Source organism: Panthera tigris, chromosome B4 (genome assembly GCF_018350195.1).
Source record: "Panthera tigris isolate Pti1 chromosome B4, P.tigris_Pti1_mat1.1, whole genome shotgun sequence".
In the NCBI taxonomy this organism is placed as follows: domain Eukaryota; kingdom Metazoa; phylum Chordata; class Mammalia; order Carnivora; family Felidae; genus Panthera; species Panthera tigris.
Genome location: NC_056666.1, coordinates 35,557,654 through 35,575,743, shown reverse-complemented (window position 1 = coordinate 35,575,743; position 18,090 = coordinate 35,557,654). Strand labels below are relative to the sequence as shown.

Genomic DNA, 18,090 nt, shown 5'->3' with positions numbered 1-18,090 from the left:
TCCTACTTCCCTGAACAATCACACTGAAAGGTGTGGCCATTGTCATCAATAGCAGCCAAGTGCCCAGACCAGAGGCATCAGGGAGCCCCTAGCCCTGAAGGCAGAACTTTTAGATAGAATGATGCAACTTTTTTGGTCATCAGTTGTTCTGTTGAATGCATGTGAAAATGTTCCCAGCCCCATGCATCAGGATGGAGCAAGCTAGGAAGGAGGCAGGAGTGCTAAGGAACATATCATCCCAAGACAAACTCTGGGGAGACTCAGCTTTACTGCCCCTCCCCCCCACCTCTCATGAGACTCTTCCCTTGCCATTTTTATTGTTAACTCAATGTTCACACCCCCTTGAGGAGGGGGCAGTCCCTGGAGTTCTGCTGATACCACTGTAAGACTCCAAGAGGAGTGTGGAGCAACCGAGGCAGTGACAGGAATGTAAGTGGAAGCTTGTCCTTCAGGGAAAACTGCACATTTCATTATATGCTTTCTGGACTGTTCATTAACCAGTTCACCTATTTTTTTGTTTTGTCTTTCCTGCTAGATTACAAACAGTTTGAAGACGGAAACCATGACTTAAATTTTTTTTCTTATATTATCCATTGGGTTCTTAAATGGAGCCCAATGTGTGTTCATTGTTTTAACTGATTTTATGAACTGTCCCCAAATCCCATATAGTTAAGATCCCAATGCAAGTAAGATTTGTACCTACCAGGGGTCGGAGGTCAGGATGTGAGAGAATGTAGCCATTGTTAGTGTTCAAAAAGGCATATCCATGCACTCCGAGCTGCCAAAACAACAGGGATTGAGGGGCGTCAGACCTGTTGTTTGGGCTGGAGAACTGGAGTTGGGTGAGGGTTGGATTGCAGGACTATTAAAGATGGCAGCTCACAGCAGTGAGTTTTTCAAATAAGAATATAACTGAGCCAGCGTCATGCTTCTAGCCATTGATTCTGAATTCCTTTCTAAGTTTTAGTGTTTGTAGCAGCCACAATAATGCATATCATTACTCAGCCTCTTCCCCATCACATGCTCTATCTAGGTGCTTTGATGATTTAATCTCATTTTTTCCCCAAACAGGACTGCATGGCATGGAGGAGCAGATTGAAAACTGAGGCACCAGGAAGGGAAAGAACTTTCTGAAGCCCACAGAGCAAGTCAGAGCTGGTGGTGACACAGGGTCCCAGAAATCCAAACCACTGCCACCAGGCTCAGTGCCTGCACTTCTCTGTGGGGTGGGATTGAGGGGCCCCATCCCAACTCTGGGCTTGGCTGCAATGCCTGCAGAAAGACTCCTGAGCCTGGTAGCACAGCCCCCAGGGAGCCTGTGACCCCCGACTCAGGCATCTGATCCAGGCTCACCTTGTACCGGGGTGCCAGTTTCATCAGCTCTCTCAGGGCCACATCAGAGCCCACCACACCCAGAAGAATGCCATGGGATCGCTGGAAAGAAAAATACCTGGTTCAGGGGGAGGCCAGGCTTCCCTGTGCACAGGGCTGGACTGGACCCTTGGCCTTCCCAGAACCTGGAAGATATAAGCCACTTCCTTATATGACCCTTCCTCTGCAGTTGGATTTTAGGCTGAGCTCTCTGGAATAAAAATCTAGAACCTACCGGAAGAGGCCCCAGGAGAAATCTCAGCTGCAGGGAAGATTAATTTCCAGTATTAATATTTAAATCATAATATTTAAAAGAAATACAAAGTTGAATAAAATATTAATTTTCATAGCAGAGGCTGAGTATCAGAATCTGAAGGACCATAATCTATGGATGCTTTGAATACACAAGGCCTATAAGGAAACATTTTCTGACCAGATAGAGGATGGAAGGTTCTAGAAAGTCCTTTACCAGAGGCCTTTACAAATTAGAGGCTGTCCAAACTGGTAGGCTAAGTGTTGTTTTGCCAGAAGGTTGGCAGGTGACTTTTCTAGCCTTATATCCTCAGGACAGTGGTCCCACGTGCAGAGAAATAAGACAACCCCAAAATGACTAAGCAGAATCAAGGGGTGAGTTTGGGAAGTATGGACCCCACTCCACCTCCCACCCTCACTCCCCTCCCAACCAAGAGATTCTGATATAAATGGTTGGGCAAAGGGCTTGGAATCTGAATATAAAACCCTTCTGAGGTGGTTCTGATGCCCATCCAATCAAGAACCATTGGTCTAATGATGCCAGCCAGGGACCCCAACTTTTAAAATCTGCTGGAACTTCTCAGAGAGCAGCCACTCACCGTTTCATTCTTCTTGCTGAAGACTGGCATGGCCACAGTGGTGAGGAGCATCAAGCTCTGTGCCTGTGAAGTGAATAACTGCCAGGGAGGAAAGAGCAAAGGACAGAGATCTCAGAGTCCATAGTGTGGAGGACCCACAGTCACCAATGTCAACTATCGCTGAAGTTGATAGTTGACATTCAACTATCGCTGAAGCCACCTTCGAACAGGAAGACGAAACCACAAGTGAGGTTCCCCTTCTCTGCAAAAGGAGAGCTGGCAGAAATGCTGAAGGAGAGAGGTAGGCTGGAGAGGGGACCAGGCCAGTGTCTCTTAGCAACGATAGTCCTAAACCAGGACAAGTGTCAAAACCCCAGAGCCCACAACCCAGCTCCCAAACATGCTCATGAAGTACTCTTGTCTTGGCCATGCCAACGATGAGCATGAACCATGGAAGGGGCACATCACACACATGCCCAGAAATCTCTGCTATGGATCCAAATGACAGCCCAGGGCAGTTAAGAGGGAGAAGGACATTGACACAGAGCCACCCACAAACACAAGCACATGCATGAGGAAGCATAGCTCAAGGGCAGGCGTAGTTGTAGCTGACCTTAGGGTCATGGTGTAGTTGTAGCTGACCTCAGGGTCACTCCCAACACACATGGGACAGACCCACAACCTCTTCCTCACTCAGAACACCAGAGCCACATCATTCCACACCTCCCAAATGGCCCTCCTCCCTGACTGCCTCATCTCATTGTGCAGCCTCCTTCAGCCTCCTTGGAAGGGGCTCTGCACAAGCACCCCACTTTATCATGAAGATAGGTCCTCACAGGTGGCATGCACAGGTATGTTTAATATGTGTGATCTTCATCAGGATCAACCAAAGGAGGGTGCTGAGCCATGGAAGTCTATAGTATACTTTCTTGGAGAATGAATAACTTTTAAAAAATTGAATATATTTGACATATAATATTGTGTAAACTTATGGTGTTGCTTTGATACATTTACATATTGTCACATGATTGCCATTGTAGTGATGTTATTTACATTACATAATTATAGTAAGATATTATCTATATTCATTATACTATGCATAGATCATTAACCATCAAGTCTCTTCCCCTTCCTCATCTGATTTTTCACTTTAGAGTTTGGAAGTAAGGTTTTCTGAAAGTGAGTAGTTTCAGTTAACTAATGTTTTAGTAGCTACTGGAACCAGGAGGACCCTGGGGTTGACCAAGGGGATGCAAGAAGCAGCCTGGGTCCCTGATGACCAGGAAGGTCCTCATCAGCTCTGGGATGCCACCTCTAAAGTTCTTTTACATGAGAGAGAACTACACTTTTCTCTTATTTAAGCCACTATGTTCAGGTCTCTCTCAATCCCAGTCTGAGACTTTACCACTGAAGCAGGTGGCTATGTATGTGATATGATTTGAGAAGTGCCAGGAAGGTCCCTCTTGCCCCCACACATCTCATCTACTTTGGCTATCTATTCCTTTGTGTAAATCACTGCAACCCACAGGCAGTCTCTGAAAGTGCAGGAAGGGGAGCACCTGATGAAGCCATAGTATCTTGAATTACTGGTTGGCTACCTTTCTTCCTGAAACAGGTAGGAGAGAAGAACAATGAGGGAGGTGAGGACAATGGGAAGAAGGGAGGCACAAGTCTGGAGAAAAGGGGTTCTATCCATGGAGAATAGCCTTGGGCATGTCTGCTCATGGGGTTTCTGGGCCTCTGGGGGTAGCATACAGACAATGGGTCTTCTAGTGGGCTGAAGGTATTCACCCCTTCATGCCATCTCCTGAGGAGGTGCTCTGCTCACCCCTCTCCTGACCCAGGAAGTTACCTATTACTCCCTGGGGCCCCTAACTCTGGAGCAGGGTCAGGCCCCCACCTTGCTGTCCATGTAGGCTTCTGTCCAGGTGATGTCATGGTCATGGTTGATGACCATGGGGCGGCTGAGCACGTGCAGGTACTCCATCACGTTCTCCTGTGCATCTGCCAGTGTGGAGATCTGTGTATAGTAGCCTGGCAGAGGAAAGGGTTGTGTGGTTATGAAAAGCTGGGGGTTCAACTTGGAATCACTCTGCAGGGCCCACAAATGCTCCCCCAGCTGCTCTCAGCTTACAGGTTGGGCTCTCATTGGGAGCTGCCCTGGGCCACAGGGAACTACTTCCCCCAAGGTTGTGTCCTTTCCCGCAGGCAGCTGGAGGCCAGTGGTGCTGCCTTAATCTGGGAGAACTGTGGGGGGACCTCTCAGTCCAGAAATGCCACAGGAGCAGCAGGGGCCTTGTGGCTCTTTTTCCCTCTCACGATTATGCCCTCCTCACTTCCTTACAGGGTCATCTCCCAAGAGCACCCCCTCCTGCAGGCAGCTCTGTATTTGGGTCCAGTCTAAGACAGTAGCTTGGTGTCCCCTAACCCCCCTATCTCTGACTACTGTCCTTCCTTGTTTACAGGGAGGGGTGCTATAGACTTTTGGTTGTAGCCACAGTGATATTTAAAAGAGCAAATGGCTTATAAGGCTCTGAATGCCTTAGTACATGTTTACCTGTCTGGTCTCATTGTGCATCACTCCCCACAAAACATTCATTCCACCCTCCAGAAAGTGAAACTGCTTTCCATTCCCAGCATGCTCTTATCTCAGACCCTTTGAACATGATCTTCACTCTCTCTGGAACACTCTTTAATGCTCTCTATGTTGGCTGACTCCTACCATTATCTATATCTCAGCATGGACACTTCTTCCTTTAGGAGGCCCTCCCTGCCACCTTTAAATGGGGGAAGTGCCTCTCCCATCACTCTCCCAGCCCCTGTAAGGTTTGTGTCCCTCTGCCCTTACAGTTTATATCACCACTGATGGCTGATTTGTCTGTTTGCTCTGCCGGACAGCAACAAGAGCAAGACTGAGTCCATCCTGACCACAATTTGGAAACTTTGCCAGGCACGACGGTACATTCTCAATAAACTTTGGTCGAATCAATAGGGACCAAGTTGGCATTGCACAGCCCAGATCTTTGGCTCTGGCCAGAGACAGATGAGGACTGCACCCAAAACATTATTCTAAAGAAAATGATGACCCTCTGCTTTGTCTAGAAGCAGAACCAGAGTAAATGGACTTAATCTGCAACAAGAGGAATGGAGGCTAGACATCAGAAAGAACTGACATTTAAACTGTGGGTCTCACCCCTGCATCACTCTGTCTGTATTATGATTCATACAGGCTTTATTTGAAGAGAGAATTTTCTCTTCTGCAAACACTGGACAGATGACCTCTCAGTTTCATTTCAGGTGACTTTATAAGTTAGAGTCCTGCAGGGGTAATCATGTATTTACTCAAGTTTTCCTGGGGCAATCTACATTTTGTCTAGCTTTTTCCAAGTTAGAAGGAGGGGCAGATACTGTTATCTTGACACAGTACCTCTGTAAGGCCCCAATACAGGAGCCATGGCTCAGAACCTCCGACGACTGGGTGCAGGCTGCAAGCAGCTCTGCTCACACACCACCTACCTTTGTTGTTGCATGCAATCCACTTCATGCGGTCAGCAAAAGTCACTTCTCTTCCAATCAGATAAGTGAAAACTCGAACCTAATCCACAAGACACAGATGCACTCAGCAGACATAGATCCTGGCCATAAGTAGTGTTAATATTATTTATGTGAGTCTTGGATGTCAGGTCAAGCATTTTGCTGACTTTGAATTCTCCACTCTCATCCTTTTGACCAGAAAGGACCCTGAGGCCTAGGCAGCAATGGGACTTGCCAGGACCATGGTAATGTGAGCCAGGTATAGCGTGGAGGGTCACAGCCTGACAGTTTTCATCTGAACACCACATCTGGTCTCTCACCCAGAACTCTCTCTCACATGAGTCCTCTGTGCCTAGGGTCACCATAATTTTGGAACACCAATCTGGGACATTTACTAATGTGTCTAATGGAGCAGAACATTTGAACTCAGGGAAGGCCTGGTTTTTCTGGGCACCACTGGTTATCCTATGCAGGCAGTAAGAGAACGCTTCCCTTGGCCCCTTCCCCTGCCCCCTTGACCTCCACCAGAAGGGTAACCTTGCGGTCAGGCCAGTTGTACTTCTCAAATACTGGCTCATAGTCTTCCACAGCCCCATCGGTGATCAGCATGATGGCCTGGTTGCAGAGGCTTCCTTGCCGGGCCTCTTGGAACTGTGTGGGGAAAGGACAGGTAACATGACTGCAGCCCAACTGTCCCCCCCACACCTCCACCCCATCTCCTAACCCTTTACTCTCCTGGAGCTTCACCAGGTGTCGGTACCTGCTTCAGGATCTGGAAGGCTTCAGTCAAGGCTTGGTTCACGACCCCCACACCCTTGACCATCAGCTCATCTACCAGCTGTTTGAAATGCTATCATGGGTAAGAAATTAGAGGAGAGTCAGTGGATTGATGGCCAAGGAACCTTCATCTGTGGTCTTAATTTCAGAGGCTGTTTAGAGCCATTTGCCCAGAACATGACTACAGGATCCATCTCTTCATGATCCAGCTAATTTCATGGCTGGACCCTACAACAGATGTTTCTTAAATGCCCCCAAGATAAACAGAAAGAGTGCAAGTGGCTAGGTGCAAACACATCTCCACTACTGGAAGGAAATGCCAAGTGTGAGCCCATCCAGAGCAGGGAGAACAGTTCAGGCAGACCTGCTGGGAACCAATGCCCAGATCCCCAGCATCCTCAGCACCCAGACCTACATAACCCAATGGTGAGCATTTCACAGAAGAAACCATGGAGGCCGCCAGGGGCTCCAGTGTCCAACCCGAGGCTGGGATTCAAGAAGAAGCCAAACTCAAATTCTCCAGTCACAGAAAGAAGGATCTGTGACTTGCAACCTTTTCTTTTCAAAAAAGTTACCACATCCTCTCCTCCTTGGCCTTTGAGAAAGACTCAATCCAATGGGTTTGAACTTCTCTTCCTTTTGGGGAAGTTCTTCATGAGGACTGATACAGTGGAAAGACCCACAGAGGAGGCAAAGAGGGAAATTGAGTCATGGATAATCCACAGAGTGAAAAAGCAGTTCTGAATAAGTGAGATTTCCTTTGGATGGGAGGTCTCTCTTTGCTCACTATTCTGATAAGCAGGCAGCATATTTATGAGGCAATTTCTTGGGGGTATTTACATGGGTAACTGCTTTTCCCTCTTTCCAAGTGCCATGGGAATAAGTAAAGGGGGCCGTCAGGAAGTCTGTTCAGGTGACTGCCTACCATCCTAATCAAGCAGGGGTTCAGAAGCATCAGGCACTCACCTATGGTGGACACTCACCTCGCGATTGTCCCGATCTGCCTGGACAAGGATCCCTTTAAAACAAGGCTCGATGTAATGGATGTAGTCACTGTACTGTAGTTGCAGAGGGCAGAGGGGACAGAACAGATAGGATCAGTTTGGAAGCTCAGGAAACTCACAGGCTAACTTGGCACCTGTGTAATATTATCTTGGAGTACCCTATGCTTCTGGCAGTTTTCCTGAGTAGAGAGAAGGGGGTACAGAGAACAGTGGGGCTTTAACTCTAAAAATTCTCCTCAAATCCTGGTCTTGGTCTTCTCAGGTGGCTGAGTGATGTCCATCTCCTAGAATACACAGAGAACCTGAAGGCACTGAGAGAATTCCTTTGGTCTCCACCCTTAGGACAAGACAAAGTGCCTTCCACAAGAATCCCAGAGCCTTCTAGTTCTTCTATGTTCTGACCCCTCCCCAATGCCTGGGTATAGGGATTAGGAACTGAATTCTTTTACCTTTTGTCTTGCATTTATGATCAAGATCCTCTAGCTGTCAACAGGGAATGGGAAGGGGGGAAATGAATTGCTACTGCCCTCTTTTTCTTAATCTCTCCATTTCCCTATAGTTAGAATTCAAATCTTGAAGATGTCTTTAATCTACTTCTGTTTAAATACAAGAGGGAGAGAAAGGGAGATGATGGTGACATGGTGGTAGGAGTGCAGGCAGGTTCTAGGGCAAGTGCTGGGGTGTTCTTGGGGAATGTAGGGAACAAATGTTTCTCCTGCCTCTCCTCCCCAAAAGCAGGAGAAGGGTTGGGAGAGAGGTGGGGCAGGCTCTGCAGGAGGAGCACACTCCCACTCTTGTGGAGGACTGAGGCCTGTCCTTGTAACTGTCCTGTCACTGCTGCAGGTCATGTCTAGGGATGGAAAGGTGGTGGAGTTGGGGAGGGTGAGGTCCAGGGGTGGTGTGGGTGGGTAAATGATGCAGGCCTCAGGGGAGCAATTCAGAGATGGGGGAGGGGCCCTTCTTATGCCTCCAGGATGAACATTTTGAAGTTAGACCATTTTGCCTTGGTATTTCTTTACTAGATATATAAATTCCATTGAAGACAAGCATTTTCAGCAATGTGACAGGATGATGGGGAAAGCTTTGGATCAGGTAGCCTTCAAATTGATGCCCCCAAGGTGGCAGTCAACTCTGCCTCCTTGGAGGGCTGAACTGGTCTGCTCTTTCATTGCATTGAAAGCATTCTTCTGACTTGTTATCTTCACATTTCTTTCTGCTTCATCCCTCTCCTTCATTATTTTTCTAGGACAGGAAGACCTATCCTGTCTAGAGCTATCCTCAGGAAGATTTGCCATGCAAGCAGGACCAAGGTCTGCTGGTCCCTTTCTAGCTCCCACTACCTACATTCCCCTTCTCCTAACGTCTGGATTTGGTGGGATGAAGGAGATGGGGGACTGGGAATGTAAAAAGCAAGAGCGCAGGGCTCACTCATCCTAAGCATAATGGAGAGGCTGTTCCAGTGATGGGTACCAGTCAAGAGCACATGGATGGGGTGAGTTAAGTATCTGCTCAGGGCAAGTGTCTCTTAATTTTTATTCTCAGACTCATCTGAGAAATTGATGAAATCTGTGGAATCAGAAAAGTGGATGCACACATTTTACACACAATTTCAGAAACTCTGTGGATCCCTTAAAGCCCATCCTTGGTCCAGCTTAGGTTAGAAGCCCCAGCTTCAGAGAAGAGAATCATTCTACAGTGCGAAGCATTAAGTGATTGTACGTATAGGTCATTCTAGTGCAGGCAGAAAGGGTTTTTTTCTGGGGAGAGCTATTCTAGAATAGGAAGGCACATTTACCGCAATGATATTAACAAAATCATTCTCCCCCAGTGTGTCCAGGATGGTGGAGATGGTGTGCTTGGCGATAGTCATCCGCAGCCCCTTCATGCTGCCACTCGTATCCACTACAATCACTATGTCCTTGGGAGAAGTAGCAGCTTGTATATACCTTTAACAGAAAGAAAGCACAGGCCAATAATGGGAAAACTAAAGCCAGAACAGCCACCCAACTGAAACTCTTGTTATTTCTATTCAGATTGTGGCCCAGGTGTACCCAAGGTTCAGGGCAATGATCCATCAATGCTAGCTTTTGTCATGTCCCATAACCACCCAGCACAGTTCTAAAGCCATTTTGGGGTCAAAAGTTGGGACTGTGCTCATCTAATGGACCTATCAGGTGGGAAGAAGGTTCAGTCCCGGTGGTAACCCTTGTCCTTTTTGTTTTGGACCAGCCAGGGTCCTGGAGGGACAGGCAGCAGGAAGGGAGAAAGCTGGATTTCACCCTCAGATTCCATTACAAATCTTCCAGAGGAGGGGTGTGAAGGGAGGGGAGAGTCTGGCAGAGGGTTGATTTGGAGACAGCTCAATGTGCTGGAAGGAGGTTTGGGGTAAGAAAGACAAATGTGATGAGTCCTAGAGCAAGGGCAGCTGCAGAGAAGGGAAATACAGCTGGCAACTCTTCCTGCTTTTGCATTGGGTTCAGGTTCTACACACCTGAGGCCCTTGGCTGGTGGTGGGGGTAGGGCAGTGACTGGAGGAGAACTGGGCAGAACCCAAAGGTTATATGAGAGATACCAGCACCAGACACCGTTCCCCTGGAGCTCTTACCAGCCACGATTTCTGCAGTCAAAGGCAATGACTCCATTCTCATCAGGCGTCCATTTGATACCTGGGGAAATAAGGGCTGGTTCTTTTACCAGCTCAATAAAGAGCACTCAGTAAAGAGCACAGAATGTCCAGTTTGGCCACCCCCAAGGCAGGGCCAGCAGTGGACCTGGACAGCAGGTGTGGGACCACTAGATCACACCCTGTAAACTGAGGCAGCAGGCAAGGAGGAAGGGCAACTTATGGAGGGATACCTACCACCAACACTGCCCAGATCCAGAGTTGGGGTTACTTTCACAGGCCCCCCAAAATGTGATACCTGGGACCCATTTGTGACTGAACCTCACATCAAGTTGTAGAAGGGGAAGCTTGAAGGAGGTATGACAGTTAACATCCACTACCATCAGCAAAACATGGACAGAGCGATAAACAGACAGGTACTCTGTTCTTTAGCTCACCCACTTTACTCAGCTTAATTAAGATCACTGGGAGAAGTGATTTGGCTATAGGACTGTAAGCTCCTTGAAGTCAGGGATTCCAGGGCCTAGTATAGTGTCTAACATAGTACCTAGCAGAGTTGATGCTCAATAAATGTTTGTTACTTGAATGAAAAATGAATGAATGAGAACGAAAGGTCTTACCTTGAGCACTCACAGAATGCTTTTGTCTTATTCATCTGATCAAAAACTTGGATAAATGTACACAAAGCACAGATAGCACTGACATGATCAATGATAGAATCTCTTTTGAAAGATTTTAATGGTTGGGAATAGTGAGTTCAAAATAGGGAGATTAAAAATAACAGGTGAAAGTGTAGTTGGTTATGTTTGGGCTACAAAAAAGGTTGTGTCAGTATCACGAATGTCTAGAAGCTCCAAGGGATCATCCTTTTCCATAACAGTTAGATTTCAGATGAGGTACACCCTCTGAAGCATTGCTTGTCTCAAAGGTAGGAGATGTTTTCAGTGATCATGCCCCCAAAACCAAACAAGTGAAAGCCGAGTTCCAAGAGTGAGAGGCAGGGGTCCGGGCAGCCAGGAGCCAAGGCCTGGAAGGAAGAAACAGGACCAGAGCATGGTGGGAGCTTGAGTAACAATGGCTCTTATGTAGACCTGAAGGCAGCTGTGAGAAGTAGGGTCTTCCAAAGGACACATTCCTATAGCAGCAGCACAGGTGTGGGGAATCTGATCCTTAGAACAATAATGAGGAGGAGAAACTGTGTCTAAGGTTCTCAGTTCTGAACCAAAACCTTGGAAAAGCGGTTTAGTGGTCCTGGTGGGGGTACCCTCAACTCCAAGAAGAAACAGAAGTGGTCCTCTTGGGGGGAAGCTTGACTCTTGAAATGGTGTGACCTCACAGGTAAAGATTACCAAAAACACAAGAAACAGGCAGTGTGAGTGAGAGTCAGCAGAAGCAAGAACCATCAGCTGTATCCTCCCAAGGATTACAGGTATTGAAACTACCAAATACAAAGTAGAAGATGGCTATGTTGGAGAAATCATCAGGAAGAATAAATAACAAGAAGTGATTAGGAACAAAGAAACAGCCTTAAGAATATGGAACATTTTTCTAAATGTTGAAAAAAATGTATAATGGATTATGCAGAGGTCTGCATAAGAGAAAATCCATGCATTTGAAAGATTCCCCCAGAGACTAGAATGAGAAGGTCTAATATATATCTGGCTGGGGCTGTAGAAAGAAAAAAGGGAGAGTGCGAGGAAAGAAAATGGTCACAGAACTGATGTTGGCAAATGCTCTAGGACTGAGAAACAGTCTGAATCCATAGATCTAGAAAGCACAGCATATCCCAAGCAGGATAAATAAGATATCCACATGTAGACACATAGTAGTGAAACTGCATAACTCTGAGGGCGAATACATACATACGTACATACATACATACATACCTTGAAAACAGCCAGAAAAGCGAGAATGCTTACAAAGGAACAGCAGTTAAATTGATAGCAGATTTTCACAACATCAATGGAAGTCAGAAGACAGTAGAAACACAGTTTTAAGGTGTTAAGAGAAAATAATTGCGAATTTAGAAATGCATTCCCAGCCAAACAATCATTAAAGAATACAACAGTTTTGATAGAGAACAACAGTGTTGTTTTCTGAAATCTGCTTGGGGGTTTCTAGTTCCTCTGTGCTATTTCTCAGGGGTGTGTCATCAAATGCAGGCTTAGTCACTCCTCTCCAAAAAAAAAAAAAAGACTTGGCCTTTTCTGTTTAAATGAGATGACAACAGGAAATGATTTGTGTAACTCCTAAGAACAAAAAAGGATGAATTAAAAAGCAAAACAAAAAAGTGGGGATAAAATAAAGCGGTTATAGATAAACAAAGCAGGAGCAATTTACCACCAAGAGACCCACCAGAAAGGAACTTCTGACATTTACTTCAAGAAGGAAAAGGATCTTGAAAAGACAGCTTGGGATGCATGAAGGAATGGTGGGCAAATAAAATAGTAAACAAAGAGTCCATTCCAAATAGGCATGTCTGTCTCAACAGCATAGTATCTAATTTGTGGGGATCAAAAACGGGATATATTACATGACAACAGAATGGAAGCCAAGGTGGGAGAAGTGGACGTAAGCACGAGTCCTAAAGCTCTTTTGTGACTGGAGGAAGAGTAAAAATATTATTTACTTTTAACATCATGTGTTAAGTATGCCTGATAAAATTTCAGGGGTAATTACTAAAAGAAACAGAAGGATAAGTTCTAAACTGATAGAAAAATAGAGAAGTAATGAGAGAAGGAGATATTTATCAAAAATGCCAATCTCTGAAAAAGACAAACAAAGGGGAAAGAGGAAACATAAAAATAGAAGGACCAATAAAAATTTTAAGTATCATATAATAGCATGTTTACAAATTTCAATACAATAAATGTAAACAAGTTTAACTTGCCAACCAGTAAAAGACATTGTCAGTCTGGATAAAAATTGAAAAGCTATGAGCTATTTTCAAGACATATGATTAAAGGAAAATGACATAGATGGTTGGAAGTAAAAGGAGGTAAAAAATATGTATTACCCAAATACTAACCAAGAGCAAACTGGTATCCCTCTGTGCATATGAGACAAAATAGATTTGTAACAAAAAGTGTCAAAGGAGCTAAAGAGAGTCAAGCAGACATAAACAGCAAAGAAATAGAAAATTTAAACAATACAATTAACAAGCTTGATTACCAACATATGCAGAATTTTTCATCCAACAATTAGAGCACACATATTCTTCTCAAGCACATATGGAATACTTATAAAGTTTGATGACGTACTTGATGGCATCTCAACTAACTTCACATAAATCAGTACCACATATGGCATGTTTTCTGAATGCAAATAAATTGAATTAGAAATTTATAATAAAAAGATAAGTATATGTGGAGAAACGGGAACACTCTTGCACTGTTGGTGGGAATGCAAACTGGTGCAGCCACTCTGGAAAACAGTGTGGAGGTTCCTCAAAAAATTAAAAATAGATCTACCCTAGGACCCAATAGCACTGCTAGGAATTTACCCAAGGGATACAGGAGTACTGATGCATAGGGGCACTTGTACCCCAATGTTTATAGCAGCACTTTCAACAATAGCCAAATTATAGAAAAAGCCTAAATGTCCATCAACTGATGAATGGGTAAAGAAATTGTGGTTTATATACACAATGGAATACTACTTGGCAACGAGAAAGAATGAAATATGGCCTTTTGTAGCAACATGGATGGAAGTGGAGAGTGTTATGCTAAGTGAAATAAGTCATACAGAGAAAGACAGATACCATATGTTTTCACTCATATGTGGATCCTGAGAAACTTAACAGAAGACCATGGGGGAGGGGAAGGAAAAAAAATTAGAGAGGGAGGGAGCCAAACCATAAGAGACTCTTAAAAACTGAGAACGATCTGAGGGTTGATGGGGGGTGGGAGGGAGGGGAGGGTGGGTGATGGGTACTGAGGAGGGCATATTTTGGGATGAGCACTGGGTGTTGTATGGAAACCAATTTGACAATAAATTTCATATTTAAAAAAGATAAGTATAAAATACTTACATATTTAGAAATTTTATAAATTAAAATAAATTTTATGTTATATATATATATATAGAGAGAATCCCAAATAAGCTCCATGCTAAGTATGGAGCCTGACATGGAGCTTGATCCCATGATCCCATGATCATGACCTGAGCTGAAATTGAGAGTGGAATGCTCAACTGACTGAGCCACACAGGCACCCCTATAATATGCTTTTAAATAACTAAAAGATCAAAGAATAAATCACAAGGAAATTTAACAATATTTAGAAGCAAATGATAATTTAAACTCTACCATAAAACCAAAAACACAGGCAATAACTTCTGTGTATGAGAGGACACAATCAATAGAGTGAAAAGAGAACCACAGAATGGAAGATATCTGCAAATTATTTATCTGATAAGAGGTTAATATCTACCAAATATAAAGAACTACAACTAAAGAACAACAAAAGCAAACAATCCAGTTCAAAAATAGGCAAAGGACTTGAATAGACATTTTTCCAAAGAAGACACACAATGGCCAATAAGCAGGTGGGAAGATGCTCACCATCCCTAATCATTAAGAAAATGCAAATCAAAACCATGATGAAATACCACTCATATCCTTAAGATGGCTACTCTCAATTTTTTTTTTTCACATGACAAGGATGGGGAGGAATTGGAACCCTTATGCACTTGGTAGAAATGTAAAATGGTATAGTTACTATGGAAAACAGTATGGATGTTCCTCCAAAAATTGAAAATAGAATTGCTATATGACCCAGGAATTCCACCTCTCAGGACATACCCAAAATAACCAAAACCAGGGTCTCAAGCAGGTATTTGTACATCCCTGTTCATAGTAGCATTATCCACAATAGCTAAAATGTAGAAGCAGCAGCTCAAGTGTCCATCTTCAGATGAATGAGTAAATAAAATGTGATCTATCATACAATGAAATATTATTCAGCCTTATAAAAGATGGCTGACATATGTTACATGACATATGACATATGTTACAACATGGATGAATCTGGAGGGCATTACACTAAGTTAAATAAGCCAGGCATAAAAAGACAAATATTGTAGGATTCCACTTATACAAGATACTTAGAGTAGTCAAATTCAGAGAGATAGAAAGAAGAATGGTGGTTGCCAGAGGCTGAGAGGAAAAAGGGACGGTGAGTTATTTTTCAAATTGGTAGAGTTCCAATCTTGTAAGATGAAGACAGCTCTGGAGATGGATGGTGGCGATAGTTGCAAAATATTATGAATGTACTTAATGCCACTGAATCGTACACTTAAAGGTAGGTAGGATGGACTAGTACAAATAATACTAAAATTTGTATGGAACAGCAAAAGACCCCCCAAATCGCCAAAGCAATCTTGAGAAAGAACAAGGCTGGAGGAATCAATTGCTCTGATTTCAAACTATACTACAAAGCTATAGTAACCAAAACAGTATGGCATTGACACAAAATAGACATATAGATCAATGGAATAGGACAGAGAGCCCAGAAATAAATTCACAATTATATAGTTAATTAATCTACAATAAAGGAAGCAAGAACATACAATGGGGAAAAGATGATTTCTTCAATAAATGGTGCTGGGAAAGCTGGACAGGTAAGTGCAAAAGAATGAAGCCAGACCACTTTCTTACACCATATAAAAAAATAAACTCAAAATAAATTCAATACCTAAATGTAAGACCTAAAACCATAAAATTCCTAGAAGAAAACATAGGCAATAAGTTCATCAGTCTTAACAATATTTTTTTGGATAGGTCTCCTCAGCAAGGCAACAAAAATAAAAATAAAATGGGACTATATCAGGACACCTGGGTGGTTCAGTTGGTTGAGTGTCCGACTCTTGATTTCAGCTCAGGTCATGATCCGAGGGTCATAGGATCAAGCTCCGCATTGGGCTCTGCACTGAGCACAGAGCCTACTTGAAATTCTCCCTCATCCTTTCCCTCTGCCCCTCTCTCCAACTTGGGCTCACCTGTGGTCCTTCTATCTCTAAAATAAAAAAAATAAGAATAAAAATGGGACTACATCAAACTAAAAAAAATTTTCAGTGAAGGAAATCATCAACAAAAGGCAACCTACTAAATGAGAGAAGATATTTGCAAGTGATATATAGTAAGGAGTTGATATCCAAAATATATCAAAAACAGTCATAAAATTCAACAACAAAAAAACCAACGTGATTAAAAAATGTGCAGAGGACTTGAACAGACATTTTTCCAAAGAGATGCCCAATAGACACATGAAAAGATGCTCAACATCACTAATCATCTGGGAAATGCAAATCAAAACCACAGTAAGATACCACCTCACATCTGCCAGAATAACCATTATCAAAAAGACAAGAAATAACAAGTGCTGGTAAGAATATGGAGAAAAGGGAACCCTTATGCACTCTTGGCAGGGAATGTAAATAGGTGCAGCTACTCTGGAAGACAGTATGGAGGCTCCTCAAAAAATTAAAAACAGGACTACCATACAATCCAGCAATTCCACATCTAGATACTTATTTGAAGAAAATAAAATGCTAATTTGAAAAGATATATGCACCCCTATTTTCATTGCAGCACTCTTCACAATAGTCAAGATATGGAAGCAACCCAAATGTCCATCAATATATGAATGGATAATGAAGATGTGGTGTATATGTACAATAGGATAGTACTCAGCCATAAAAGGAATGAAATCTTGCCATTTGCAAAGACATGGATGGAGCTAGAGAGTATTATGCTAAGTGAAATAAGTCAGAGAAAAACAAATACCATATATGTGGAATCTAAAAACAAATGAACAAACAAAAACCAGAAAAAGACTCATAGATACAGAGAACAAACTGGTGGTTGCCAGAGGGAAGGGGTTGGGAAATGGGCAAAAGAGGTGAAGGGGATTGAGAGGTACAAAGTTCCAATTATAAAATAAATAAGTCACAAGTATGTAATGTACAACCTAGGGAATATAGTCAATAATATTGTAATAACTTTGTATAGTAACAGAGGGTAACTAGACCTTTCTAGGTGATCATTTCATAATGTATAAAAATATTGAATCACTATGTTGTATGCCTGAAACTAATATAATATATATCAATCATAATTCCATTTTATAAGTTAGGGTGGCACATTTTATGTTATATGTGTTTTACTATGATTAAAAAAATCAAAAACCACTACTAACTGCACCTGTGAGATGAAGCAAAAGTGGAGCTTCTAGGGCCAAGGTATTGCCATAAATGCTTATTTTAGACATAAAGAAAGGCTTAAAATTAAAGCTAAGTGTCCAATTTAATAAGTTAGAAAGAAGAACAGTAGAACACACTCAAGGAAAGGGAAAAGAGGAGATAAGCTCAGAGCTGAAACAGATGACTTGGAGAACAAAGATGCAATAGAGAGCAGTCCACGAAGACAAAAGATGATTCCTACCTAACAAAATAGAGAAACCAGTGGCAGGATAATGAAGAAAAAAATGAGTAATACTATAGATAAAAGGGGACATAATTATAGATACAGCAGGGATTAAAAAGATGATAGAATAATAGCTTCCTGGAAATAGTTTTGAAAACCCAGATGAAAGGGATGGATTCTAAGAAAAAGAATTTTGCCAAAGTAAGAAGAAATAGAAAATCTTATGAGTCTTGCAAGTATTAAATATATTGAAGTGGTAATTTAAAATATCCCCATAAAGAAAACATCAGGTCTATATGGTTTTATAGATGAATCCTAACAAACTTTTCAAGGAAAGGATCAGTCTAACTTATTTAAATACTTCTAAGAACCAGAAAAAGAGGGAATACTTTCCCAGTTTATTTTTTGAAGCTACTATAATTTTGAAAACCAAAGACAGTATAAGAAAAAAATTTACAAGACCATTTCACTCATGAGTGCAAAAAATCCCAAACAAGATCATTAATAAACTAAATCCAGCAATGCACA

At 42.9% G+C, this 18,090-nt stretch overlaps 1 protein-coding gene across 1 annotated transcript in view; it reads right to left on the bottom strand.

Annotated features, from left to right (window-relative positions):
* Window positions 1–18,090, bottom strand: part of CACNA2D4 (calcium voltage-gated channel auxiliary subunit alpha2delta 4) — a 112,447-nt gene that overhangs the window by 78,207 nt on the left and 16,150 nt on the right. The window contains exons 7-16 of the mRNA XM_007092866.3: window positions 10,122–10,182; window positions 9,312–9,462; window positions 7,496–7,570; window positions 6,496–6,585; window positions 6,273–6,386; window positions 5,718–5,796; window positions 4,102–4,235; window positions 2,223–2,300; window positions 1,354–1,434; window positions 704–778 (exon numbers count right to left, since the gene is read on the bottom strand). Coding sequence (XP_007092928.2) covers window positions 704–778; window positions 1,354–1,434; window positions 2,223–2,300; window positions 4,102–4,235; window positions 5,718–5,796; window positions 6,273–6,386; window positions 6,496–6,585; window positions 7,496–7,570; window positions 9,312–9,462; window positions 10,122–10,182 — 938 coding nt within the window. The remainder of the gene's footprint in view (window positions 1–703; window positions 779–1,353; window positions 1,435–2,222; window positions 2,301–4,101; window positions 4,236–5,717; window positions 5,797–6,272; window positions 6,387–6,495; window positions 6,586–7,495; window positions 7,571–9,311; window positions 9,463–10,121; window positions 10,183–18,090) is intronic.